The sequence below is a fragment of the Coffea arabica genome, chromosome 8c (genome assembly GCF_036785885.1).
Source record: "Coffea arabica cultivar ET-39 chromosome 8c, Coffea Arabica ET-39 HiFi, whole genome shotgun sequence".
In the NCBI taxonomy this organism is placed as follows: domain Eukaryota; kingdom Viridiplantae; phylum Streptophyta; class Magnoliopsida; order Gentianales; family Rubiaceae; genus Coffea; species Coffea arabica.
In genome coordinates, this window is record NC_092325.1 from 4,919,893 (window position 1) to 4,931,827 (window position 11,935).

The following is an 11,935-nucleotide window of genomic DNA, read 5'->3' on the forward strand; positions in this document are numbered from 1 at the left end:
TTTTCGAAAGTCTGGAGTCATTTAAAAAGGGTTTTATTTAAAAATATATTTTAGGTGATTTGATATATCTTAATTCAATATCAAGTGGCGATCCTTTTTTTTTAAATCCTTTTTAAACTATTATTTTAGGTCAAAATCATCACACTTTTAAGTTACATTTTAGGCCCTTTTTTTCTTTTATTTTTCAAAAACTCATTTTTTTAATTCACTCAAAATTAATCAAAATTCATTTTTTATAACTCATAATTTTATTTCAATAATTGGGGCCGATAATAATTTTAAGGGATAAAGTGATAATAATAATATGGTAATGTTATAAAATAAAAGATTATTTTTATTTAAAATTTTTTAATATGTTAAGTTAAATTATTTATGGAATGAAATAATTAAAAGGTAACGTTAAAAAATAAACTAATAATAAATTAGTAATGATGTAGTTGAAGGGGGTAAGTAATAATAACACCTAGAAAGCGTCTTCATATTGCACGCACATTTGGTGCCCTTTAACACTAGAAAGTAATTAACCGCCTCCCTCCGCCCTCTTTGCATCGACTGAAAATTTGGAATTGGGTATATTCTAGAGTACTCTTTTGCGTTTACATTTTCCTTTTTCTTTGTGTTTTCTTTTGGGCTTTTTAACACGACGATAGGCGGAGGATCTATGGCGGTTTCTTCTTCCTGTTCCTTGGATTGCCCTGTCTATTGGCTTGTGGACATGACCAAAATTATAGCCGGGCATGATTGTCCCCCACTACAGCCGGAGGCGGGCAAGGCAGCCTTGGTTGCGGCGTTGCTGCTGATAATCTTACTTTCGTGGGTGCTTATTTCCATGGACAATTTCCGAGATGCTATTTTCATGGTAGTTGGCGGTTGCTGTTTTAATTGAGTTCTAAATTTCTGTTTCATAATTTCTTTGGAGAATGGTTTTGTTACTGAATTTTAATTTTGGGTTTTTTTTCCTTTCACTACTTGTTTGTTTGGTTGGGGGGGGGGGGTTGGGTGGTTTTCAGTGCCAGCATGGAATTTGCAGGCCCATGCGGAAGGTCATGGGTCTATTAACATGGATGGGAGCCCTTGGGGTGATCATCAAGCTTCTTCCGAGCTTGGTTGCTAATGGCTATGGTGTTTGCGAGTTGTATCGCTATGTTGTTGCCTTTGGGTTTGTGTTTTACATTGGAATTGTCTTCAGGTATTTTTCCCTCATTCATGTGCGTATATATTTGGTTGATGCTGGGGGTGCTTCTATTTTGACTTTGCAAATGACCTGCTTGAACTTAACATGATGCTGCTAACCGTGAACCGTCCGGCACTTCCAAGCAATTTGAATTAATTGTGTTGAAAGTTCTGTGGCAACTAGCTGGTTCCGGTTTATGTATGTTATGTATCAATTCTGTATAGCAACTGTTGAAAAATTAGACTACAAGTAGGCTCAGATGTATGTTTAGGGGGAAATTATGTGTCACAAGTAACCCATTGTGAATGACATAGTAAGCTGGCTTCCTTCGATCTTCAGGAGCTGGTGAATTATATGCATCTGGTGAAACCAGTTTTGGTCTAGCAAGTTTTTGATGTAGCAAATAAAGGGTTCTGGTGGATTGCCTCTGAAATTGATTGCCTGTTCATGGTGCAATGGCAGACTCTTGACTTGGTTTTTTCATTAGTCTAGCTGTAGTAGCACAGCATTTTCATTAGTCTAGCTGTAGTAGCACAGCATAAGGCTTGTGAGCTTCTTGCTGAAGGTCCAATTCTTTTATGAAAAGATATCATCTGAAATAAACATGCTTGCTACCAATAGTTAAACATGTACTTTCAGTTGTATGAAGCTAAAGCACTGTTACTTGTGCCTCTCTGTGGCGTGTATCGGATTTCTCTGTGAGCTGATTTCCTTTGTTGCCTTGAGATCCCCCTCCCCCTTTCCCCACGCCCCATCCCCGCAAAATGGAAGAAAAGAAAGAGAAAAATAACTCTTTGTTCAAATTGCTACACTTCCAGGGCATGTCTGTCACTTTTTCAAACTTGGCCAACTGTATCATTGTCCACTAGTTATAAGCCACGATCCATGGAGGAAAACAATTTTGAAACGTATGGCTGCTTTACGTCATATTCAGACATTGACAATATACGCAGAGACATGAACTACCTAACCTCGCATGCGAGGTGAGTTTTCATCTGATGTCATGCTCATAGTTCTACTTGATTTCTCTTTCCAGGCCAACACTTGGGTACTCATTGTTGTTATTGACATGGACTGGCCTTTTCTTCTCCCTTTATTATCCTTCTTCAGGCACATGATAGACATTGGTTCTTTGTCAGTCCGCCTGGTACCAGTAGTTCTCATGCTAGGTAAGCATGGTTTTTATTGTTTTACACTACGCCTTCTGCTGTCAAGCTTCAGAAAAATATGGATACTTAATTTTTTTAATTCCTTATGAAGTAAGACTATTATTCAAGAAAGGCAATGCTCCTCCTCTCCAAGCACTTTGCTTTTTAAGAAAAATTTACTGCATGCAGTCCTTGAGAGAATAAACTTGTGAGTCTGTTGCTACTAAATGAACCTTCAAAAATTGATCCCCTTCCCTACCATCCCCAAATGAAGAAAAAATAAGGCATAACATCAAAGCGTAAAAACCAAGCTGTAGAGAACTAAGGACATTATGTGCGTAGGCACATCGACAGAGTTAAAATTAAGGAAATGAGAGGGGAAAACGAACATGAAGTGTGAGAAAGGAAATTCCATGGATACTGTTGATCTGCTGGGCTTTATACATTTTTCCATTCAAATCTGAGTTGCGGGAAGTTTGCACATCACCGACTTTTGTGATTCATGCATTGAGATTGCCCCTTATATATGTTTTGGGTAACATTTGGGTTTATTCTTGTCTTTCTACTTTGATCTTCTGGCCACGTGTGTTTGGTCAATAATCCAGTAGCTCAGAAGTGGTCCTGTTCCGGAATAAGAAAGCCAAACTGTTTGAATTAAGTTACTCAGAAATCTGATAATGTCTTTCACCTCATAATATTTTTTTTGTTGTGCAGTGTTGATAGCTATACGGTGGAACCCTCTACATATCCTGTGAGATGATTAATTATTGCTTATCATTTGTTGTATATCATTGGTGTTGAAAATGCATGATCCTCCTCCTTTTTTTTTTGTTTTTTTTGGCAGGATAATGTTCTTCTACTGGATATGCTTAACCATTGTGGTCATGCAATGGTCCTTACCCCATTTTGCCTATAGGTATGTTACTCATATTCTACCTGTTCCAGTTAGGTTATAATGCATCAATATGATTTTGGATTCTGTGTGATGGGAGATTAGTCATATCTCCTACAGTAGGTCATACCTTTAGCCTCAATGTCATGATTCTGTGAATCTATCAGAATGTCCATTTGTTCTTTGTTTTATCTTTTTATTTCAAAGTTCAATGTATGAGACTTGCGAGCACATACCTGCATCTAGTTTTTGTTTTGTTTCTTTAAAAATAGCTTTACTAGTGATTATGTATCATAAGTGGCAGGTCTACATGGAAAAAAATAGGATGCTGAAAACAGTTTTAAGTATCTTGAAGTAGAGACTGTGGTTGGGATGAGATATCAGTTACTAACAAAGATCAAAGACAGAATAGGTTCAATGCCATTATCTTTGAAACCGATTTTTCTTAACCGTCAAAAGTCTCTTCGAGTTCACTGCCCAGAGCACCTCCATGTTTGCTAGGGAACAACGTATTGCATCCTGTCTTCTTTTCTCCTTGTGTCCTTCTGTCACTGACTATTTGTAGTCAATTTTACTGAATGTGGCTGCATTCTCGGGGTGCCTTTGCAGTGTCAGTGCTTTTTAATGCTTCAAGAAATTCTCCTGTTTCCCTTGATCCTTTTTAGAATTGGATCAGTACCCCAGGTTTCTGCTGTTCATTCTATGGATACAAGTTTCATGATCAGCAAGTCGGATAAACTTTATCCTAGGGAATTCTCTTCACCAGAAGTATTTTTTCCCCTTTCTGATTGGTCTGACAATATTGTCTTGTACATGCAATTTATAATGGTGAAAGAAATACTTTTGTTTCCTCTGTCTTTTAAACAAAGTGCTATTAGCTTTTATTTCCAGTTTTCTCTTTCTTAAGCCCATCTCCCTTACTCCCCTTTGAGCTCTTCCCTGCTCACCTGGTTGGTTCATTTAGTCATTGGATCTATTTTTCTGCTATTCTTCTGTATTAGCTATTGCAGTCCACTTCAGTTCTATGAGAGAAATTTCTGTTTAATTCTTTTGAATCATCTTTCAACATATTAACTCAGTGAGAAAAAGGATTTGTGCACTTCATGACTCCTTGGCATGACTGTTGTAGCATTTCAATGGAAAACACAAGGTTTCAACTGCTTATTCACAAATGCACAGGACCCCTCTTTAAAAACCTATCCAATCTAGATTTAGGGGCCAATGGTGCAGAGACTGGTTTTGGCAGACTTTGGTCGATTGTATTGATATCTGTCCTGGCAATGATTTGAGATAAAAAAACTAGTGGTTTTGGTTGTAAAGATGAATAGGTAGATTCACATGGTTCTTGTTTTATTTTTATAGCTGCATGTTTAGTCTATAACCTTGATGCAATCTTCACATCCAGTTTGTTTTGCATGTATTTGTTTCTAAGATGGAAGAAACTGTAAAGCTTATTAACATGATAGTGCCTTGTTTTGCAGTCAAATTGAAGTTGTGCCTCTGCATGACAAAAAAGTTGAATCAGTGATACGACATTTAGGCCTGTCACCTCTGCAGATATTCTTGCTTAAGACTGGCAATGCGGTTTTCAATATGGCCAAGGTAATGGAACGTGAATTCCACTGTTTCCTTGGTTGCATCAATCTTTCTATATTAACAAAGTTTTATGCATGTTGCAGCTGATTCTGTACTTTGCAAGTTCTAGGCTTCGGTGTTTTGTGAGGATGATCCACCGGTAGAAACAGTAAGTTTCTAGTGGATGCCCCAGGCCTCCATTTCTGTGCCCCCCTCCCCCCAAAAAACAAATAAATAAAAACTCCGAACCTTTTTTTTTGGGTATAGAAAATAGAAAATGAAAAAGATGAAAGCAACTGTTGCAACCCCCTCTGCTTTTTTGGTTTGTTTTGTTATTTCGACTTCGATCGGTAACTGATTGTGTTTAACATTGGCCATCATTTTACCAGAAAAAGTACTGCCTTAATCTTTGTTTACTTGCCATCTTCTCTGTAAATTTTGCGAAATGTGCACTTGATGCCGTTGTTTGGAATCTTCTGAACCAGTGCATTGAAATGGGTAGTAAAGAATCTTTTTGGTGCCTAAAGCTCTGCTCGTTTCAACCTCAATTTTGTTCATTCTATATTTTGATCTTACTAACTGGTCTTCTTCTGATTCTTTGGCCATTAAGATAAAAAACTGCGAGGATGGTATCGAATACTCTGTTTTCATGAATGAGTTCTATTGCATGTATTAGTTCTCTTTTTGATTGATTGTTCAAGTGCATTGTGGTTACTTGACATGATGAAATAAAAAACTGCGAGGATGGTGTCGAATACTGTGTTTTCACGAATGAGTTCTATTGCATGTATTAGTTCTTTTTTTGATTGATTGTTCAAGTGCGTTGTGGTTACTTGACATGATGTTATTAAGCACAAACTGTATTTTCCTTTTGGTGTATGTTGTTTTTTTTTTTTTGAACGTATCATTCTTCTTCTTTTTGAGTGATTATTCTTGATCTATGTGAGACCCTTTGGGTTATCATTGCGGCAAATCCTTCATCCCATTGGCTTATAAGATGCAACATATCTGAGTGGTTTTCAGTGCATATGGTTTGACTTTGACTTTCGATGATTTTTCTACGACATTCATTGCATATGCTACTTACCATGGTTTTGCCATACCAAAATTGTGCATGTTGATTTGTGTACAACATATTGCTATCCTGCTACCTGACTTAGTCAAGGATCCCTTTGTGGTGCAACATTCTCTACTCCCAAGGCTTGGTATCTGTTGATTGATGTGGCATTACAGGGAGAATGGTTCTCAGGACTTCTGATTTGGACTAGGAAACGGTGATTAACTGCCTTTTGAAAGAAAGATGTTTGATAGGAGTATAGAACTGAAAGGAATTCACAACTCTAGTATCAAGGTGATTGTTTTACTTCTCCATGTTTGTGAAAAATAATCGGTTATTGTTTTTTGCTCGCCTGTTTCCTAGGTTTATTTGGTTTTATGTGTTTTTATCGCAGTTTGAATGCAGACCGGTGGATGCTGTGATACCGTTGGTTCAGTTTCAGAACGTACTGGAGCATGAATGATTTAGTAAATCCAAGAATATCTGAAGTTTCATGGTGTGCTTTGCAGAACAGAAGCTTTTGACTCTGTAAAGATTAAGGAGCGAGGAGAATTTTAATTTATTTTGTCCTTTGTTTCTCTTGGTCTGGGTTTCTTATTTGTTGTTCTGTTGCTTAGGACTTCTTAGATGTGGTTCCCATCGGGTTCATGTTTTGCAGCGAAAGGACATGAAGCTGCCTACTTTAATTTAGCTTACTGCATGTGGCAACCAGCTGTGTGAAGCTTTGATTGTACATATGCCAACTTTCCCAATGTCCCCAAAGTAATATGCGAACACCTCTGGAGTGGTGGAGGCTGATCTCGTCTTTTATTTCTTCTCGTCGATCATATGGTGTGTTAATCTTCAACTGTAAAAGCAATTCTAGCAACTCATATCTATTTTGAACAGGCAAACTCTGTTTAAATGATGAGCTCGTGGACGGTGCCAAACAAATAAGGGTGATGCAAATTGATAAATTAAAAATGTAGTATGCAATCGATCATTACAAGAAAGAATTTTGGTGGTAGACGGACTTCTTTATCAAAGTCAAGGACTCAATTGGGAGCGAATATATATTTTTGCGAGTATTAGAGAGCCAAATGCTTACTTCTAAAGATGGTTACCTATTGAAATGAAGAGTCAAACCCATATCATTCAGGCTTGACTTGAAAAAAAAAATTTGTACTCCATCTTTCTAAGTATGGTTATTTACTGAAATATTTGAATTGGGTCATCCATAATGCTTCTTGTTCAATCTAGATTTTAATTACTCAACAAGGTCTAAGGTTTTTGTTGGTAATGAAGAAAGCAATCTGATCCGAAATTGATGCCAGAAAGGCATTTTTCCCCCGCTTACCTTATTGACTCTTTTATTTTTTTTTTAAAAATGTTTCACACGTACTAAACAGGTAATGTTTGTCAAAATGCTGCTTCACATCCATCTGTGCTGGACAACAATTATTGTTTTTGACAAGCATTGATAAAATAGAATCTTTATTTTGAGGATTTTTTTTTTCATTTTTCTAGTACTTCTTTTTTAGCTAATAATTAATAATACAGTTGACATTAACATGAACTTTAAAACGTTAAGCTATAGAAAGTAATATATTCTTGTTTTCGTTTCTTTTGTTTTAACTAATATTTGCTAGCTACTCTTTATCCATAACAATTTTTCTCTGTAAAAAAACTCTTCCTATGTGTATAAATTTCTCCTATCAAAGCATTGAGGTACAACACCCAAGGACTGTAAGGTTGTAGAGATGATGGTTATGATAAAAAGCATTCACTTGGCATCTAGCTAGATTTCCCGATGAAGCAATTGTGCTTGAAGGAGATGTAGTGAATATCATTAAGATGTTAAACACAGAGGAAGATGATTCTGACATGAGAATATATAAAATGATGCTAGATCACATCTACAACGAACTCGGACTAAGAATATTTAGCGGGTTAGCAGAGCAGTGTCAGGAATCTTACTAATAAGAAGGTTGACGTTTTATTCTGTGAATTGTGTGTTTTGAATATGGTTAGCAGAGGGTGAAAACTACGTCGTTAGACTTAAGTGATAGTTGTCCAGTAATTGCAGTTCGTTAGAAATAATTGCATAAATAGTCCCTCTTTGTAACTGAAGGTTGTTGAGTAAATTTCCAGATTGGATATTATTTCTCTCTCCTTTCTGTTATTATCTCTCTCTCTCTCTTTCATTTCTCACTGTCTTCCCCCTCTTCTTTCTTCTCTGTCTCAATTCTTGCTCACTTTCTTCGAATTCTGGCCAGAACTTATGCAGCTAAATCTTAGAGCCTGACATTTTGGTATCAAAGCAGCAGATCCTTGACTGCTGAGATATTGCAATGGCGGAAAACACTAGGTATCGATTGCTGGAAAATCAACTTCAGAATAGACTACAAGAGATTGCAGAAACCATAGCAACAATTCATGCCTCTGGACAGAACAAGTTGCAGCAGAAATTTCATGAAGAAATGAAGCACCATAACTCCAGATTGGAGGCATTGGCGGGGGATCTGCACTGTTGAAGGTAATGATGAAGGACAAAGGACAGCAGGACGGTGACGAAGTATCACCAGAACCACTCCTACCAACTCCGCACCCACATCTGAGACTGATGACTCCAAATGAGCCGGCAGGTCACCAACAAGAGGCCAAATTAAAATGCTAGTACCTAATTTGCCAAGATCGGAGCTACCTATGTTGTCTTTTGGGAACCCTAGGGAATGGTTTAGAAAATGTCAAAAGTATTTTCTGCATCATCAAGTACCTGCGAATCATAAGGTAGAATTGGTTGAATTGTTCTTAGAGGGAAAAGTCGATAACTAGTTCCAAGGAGTGAAATTAGCAAAGCCTGGGATGTCCTAGGAGGAATTTAGTGAGTTGTTGTGTGAAAAGTATTCTGGAAAAGGTTCCCTTGACATAGTAGAGGAATAGTAGAAGAGTATGAGGAGAAGTTCGAAGAGTTGAAGACCATAATGCTAACTGGGAATCCAAAATTAGATGAATCTTACTTTATTTCCAGTTTTATTAGTGGTCTGAAAGAGAAGATCAAACCTATGGTAAAAATGTTTAAACTACAGACACTAGCCAAAACCTTTGAAGTTGCTAAACTGCAAGAGAGCTACTTGGATATCCAGTCAAAGCAATCTAAGCCTTCTGGCAGGATTGCAGTAGAACCAAAGTTTGGGATGTATAGGAACTCTGTGAGTGGACGAAATCACCAGAACTCAACAAGCTACTTGCAGTTGCTCCAGTCCCTAAGAAGATTGACACCACACGTAGAGAATTCAGTAAGATTTCAGCTGAGGAAATGCAGTACAAGCGTAAACATAACCTGTGTTATACATGTGGAGAAAGGTTTGGAATAGGCCATCAATGCAAATTAGGGAACCTAAACAGTGTAGGTGCTGATGAGGAAGAAGAAACTGACTTTGAGGATGCAGAAGTGGGGCAAGATGAGCATACAAGTAGAGTTGGTGAACTTGCTAAGGTATCCCTAAATGCCTTGTCTGGGGCTATAAAGAGGAAGTCCATTGTGTTGATGGGTAACTTGGGGGGACTGCCAGTTAAGATTCTGGTAGATACAGGGAGTCTGATAACTTTATTTGTCATAAGGTTGTCAACTTGCTACACCTGTCACATCACTTAGTTAATTCCTTCATTGTGACCTTAGCAGATGGGACAGACATAACAAGTGGAGCAATCTGCCCCAAGGTGACCTGGCTGATCCAAAAGTATCAATTTTAGTTTGACCTAAAGATAATGGAATTGGGAGGGTGGGATATTATCCTGGGAGTGGACTGGATGTGTCAATTCAGCCATATTACCTTCGACTTCCATACTCTCAACATTGCTCTTAGCAGTAGAAGAGATTTACTTCACCTTCAAGGCTTTGTACAACAGCCTACAATGGGACTGGTGAGAGGAAAAGACCTCAGATCCTTCATACAAGAAAAGCAAAGGAGCCGTACAGCCATGCAGGCAGAACTTAAAAGGGATACAAATGAAGGCCTTCCCGAGCCTATAGAGAAGGTTCTGCAACAACATTTCCAAGTATTGGCTACCCCACAAAGATTACCCCAGAGAGGGAGCTGGATAACCAGATTGTTCTAAAACTAGGAGCTGAACCTTTCAAACTCAAACCATACAGGTACTCCCACTCCCATAAGACAGAAATTGAAAAATAGGTTGCTGAAATGCTTTCAAATGGGATCATTATACATAGCACTAGTCCCTTTGCCTCTCCTGTGATATAAGTTAAGAAGAAGGACAATTCCTGTAAATTATGCATTGACTACAAGGAACTGAATGATTTAACTGTGAAAGATAGTTTTCCCATATGAAATATAGATGAGTTACTAGATGAGCTACATAGTACCAAGTACATGTCCAAACTAGACCTTAGAGCTGGCTATAACCAACTGAGAGTTAAGGCAGTAGACATACCAAAAATTGCTTTCCAAACACATCATTACCATTTTGAATTCCTAGTAATGCCTTTTGGAATGACCAATGCACCTGCCACCTTTCAAGCCTTGATGAACAGGATATTCCAGCCATACCTAAGGAAGTTTGTTTTAGTTTTTTTTGATGATATAATGGTGTTTAGCCCAAACTTGGAGTTACATGCACAACACCTGCAAACAGTGCTCAGAGTTTTGGCTGAAAACCAGCTGTACTGTAAGAAACCAAAATGCTTTTTTGCCCAAAATTCAATAGAGTACCTGAGGCATGTAATTTCTGAAACTGGAGTAAGCATGGATTCAGCCAAAGTTGATAGTTTAAAATCATGGCCTGTCCCCACTATAGTCAAGGAATTGAGGGGATTTTTGGGTTTAACTGGATACTATAGAAGGTTCATTAAGGGATATGGACTGATCTGTAAGCCATTGACCCAATTGCTGGAGAAGGAGGGGTTTGTGTGGAACCATAATGCTCAGATGGCTTTTGAGGATTTGAAGCTGATTTAACTCTTGACCAAAACATAAAACTTATAGTTCTTTGAGTTAGCTTTCCAATACATCAAGAATCACCTCATTTGGATTTGTGCAGGCTATGAAATGACTGAAATACCCTTGACTACTCAATGGCCTGTTTCAGCTTCCACCAATAGAAATTAGCTACTGTAGTTCGGCTTTTTGACTTGGAAAAACTTAAAACTGCATTTCGATTCTTCACCAGAATTGTAGCTTTATCTCTTATCTTCAAATTGGTTCAAGAATCATTTCAATCCGAGCACTGTAGCTCAAGTTATAGCCGAAATACTAAAATGTGTCAAAACTGTCAAAAATGCACAAAATACAAGTAAAAAGTGATAAAACCTCATTTAATCTCTTAAGAACATTTTTCACCAATTATGGCCAAAATAATTCATTTTCTTTCAATAATATAACCAAAGTGACTAAAAATAATATAAAATGCCATTTAATTATTACGTAAATTAGTCACTTATCAAATTCCCCGACACTTGAACCATTGCTTGTCCTCAAGCAATCCACAAGCAATCCACACATAATTAATTACAATGGTTCAAGAGGTGAAACAATATACGCACTTTTTTAAATTTAATTCCTTATGACTTGGAAAACAATCATTATACAATTGTTCAAATTACACTAAATACTCATAATATCAAGTAAAGGAAAGATAATTATGCCCTAATTTTAACAAGTTAAACTTAATCTCTCATCTTAACCTAATTTCACAAATAAGCAAATCACATAGTCATTTTATAGCCTTTCTCCTACTATAATTATCTTTTTCTCAAAATTTTACAACTAAGAGGGACTTATTCACACTTGATTTTTTTACTTATAGTGAAAATGCCTTTTTACGCGAGACTCGACACTTTTAGGTGAATATTTCCGGTTACTCAATATTTCACTTATTCAAGTTGCTATGCATACTCTTAATTCAAATATCTTTTTACGCGAAAATCGACATTTGTATATGCCAACCCCGGTTACTTAGTACAAGAATCATTGGAGTAGAAGAAAAACTCTTATTCTCTTTTTTTCTTTTTCTTTTCTCATTTTTTTTCAAAAGTAAAGGACAATAAATAGATATTCCCTCTTAGAAAATATATAAGAATAATCAAAGGA

General features: G+C 37.1%; 1 protein-coding gene across 3 annotated transcripts; it reads left to right on the plus strand.

The window, feature by feature from the left end:
- Window positions 1-485: 485 nt before the first annotated feature.
- Window positions 486-6,656, plus strand: LOC113706922 (uncharacterized). 3 transcript variants are annotated; one of them, XR_011820460.1, is made up of 10 exons: window positions 486-859; window positions 1,011-1,189; window positions 1,993-2,157; window positions 2,285-2,343; window positions 3,037-3,073; window positions 3,167-3,238; window positions 4,696-4,816; window positions 4,894-4,958; window positions 6,023-6,140; window positions 6,241-6,656. XR_011820460.1 is itself a non-coding variant. In XM_027228995.2 (9 exons), exons 1-8 carry the CDS (start codon window positions 662-664, stop codon window positions 4,951-4,953), a joined length of 891 nt encoding a protein of 296 aa, XP_027084796.1. In that variant the 5' UTR covers window positions 518-661; the 3' UTR covers window positions 4,954-4,958; window positions 5,990-6,116. The 3 variants fall into 3 exon arrangements, 1 of the variants encoding a protein (XP_027084796.1); XM_027228995.2 differs by lacking the exon at window positions 6,241-6,656 and having other exon boundaries at window positions 518-859; window positions 5,990-6,116; XR_011820461.1 differs by lacking the exon at window positions 4,894-4,958 and having other exon boundaries at window positions 519-859.
- The last annotated feature ends 5,279 nt before the right edge of the window (window positions 6,657-11,935 follow it).

Coding starts and splice junctions, on each gene's coding strand:
- LOC113706922 (XM_027228995.2), top strand. CDS start 662: ATGGCGGTTTCTTCTTCCTGTTCCTTGGATTGCCCTGTCTATTGGCTT. Junction 3,239..4,695: donor TTACCCCATTTTGCCTATAG/GTATGTTACTCA, acceptor CTTGTTTTGCAG/TCAAATTGAAGTTGTGCCTC. Junction 4,817..4,893: donor CGGTTTTCAATATGGCCAAG/GTAATGGAACGT, acceptor TGCATGTTGCAG/CTGATTCTGTACTTTGCAAG.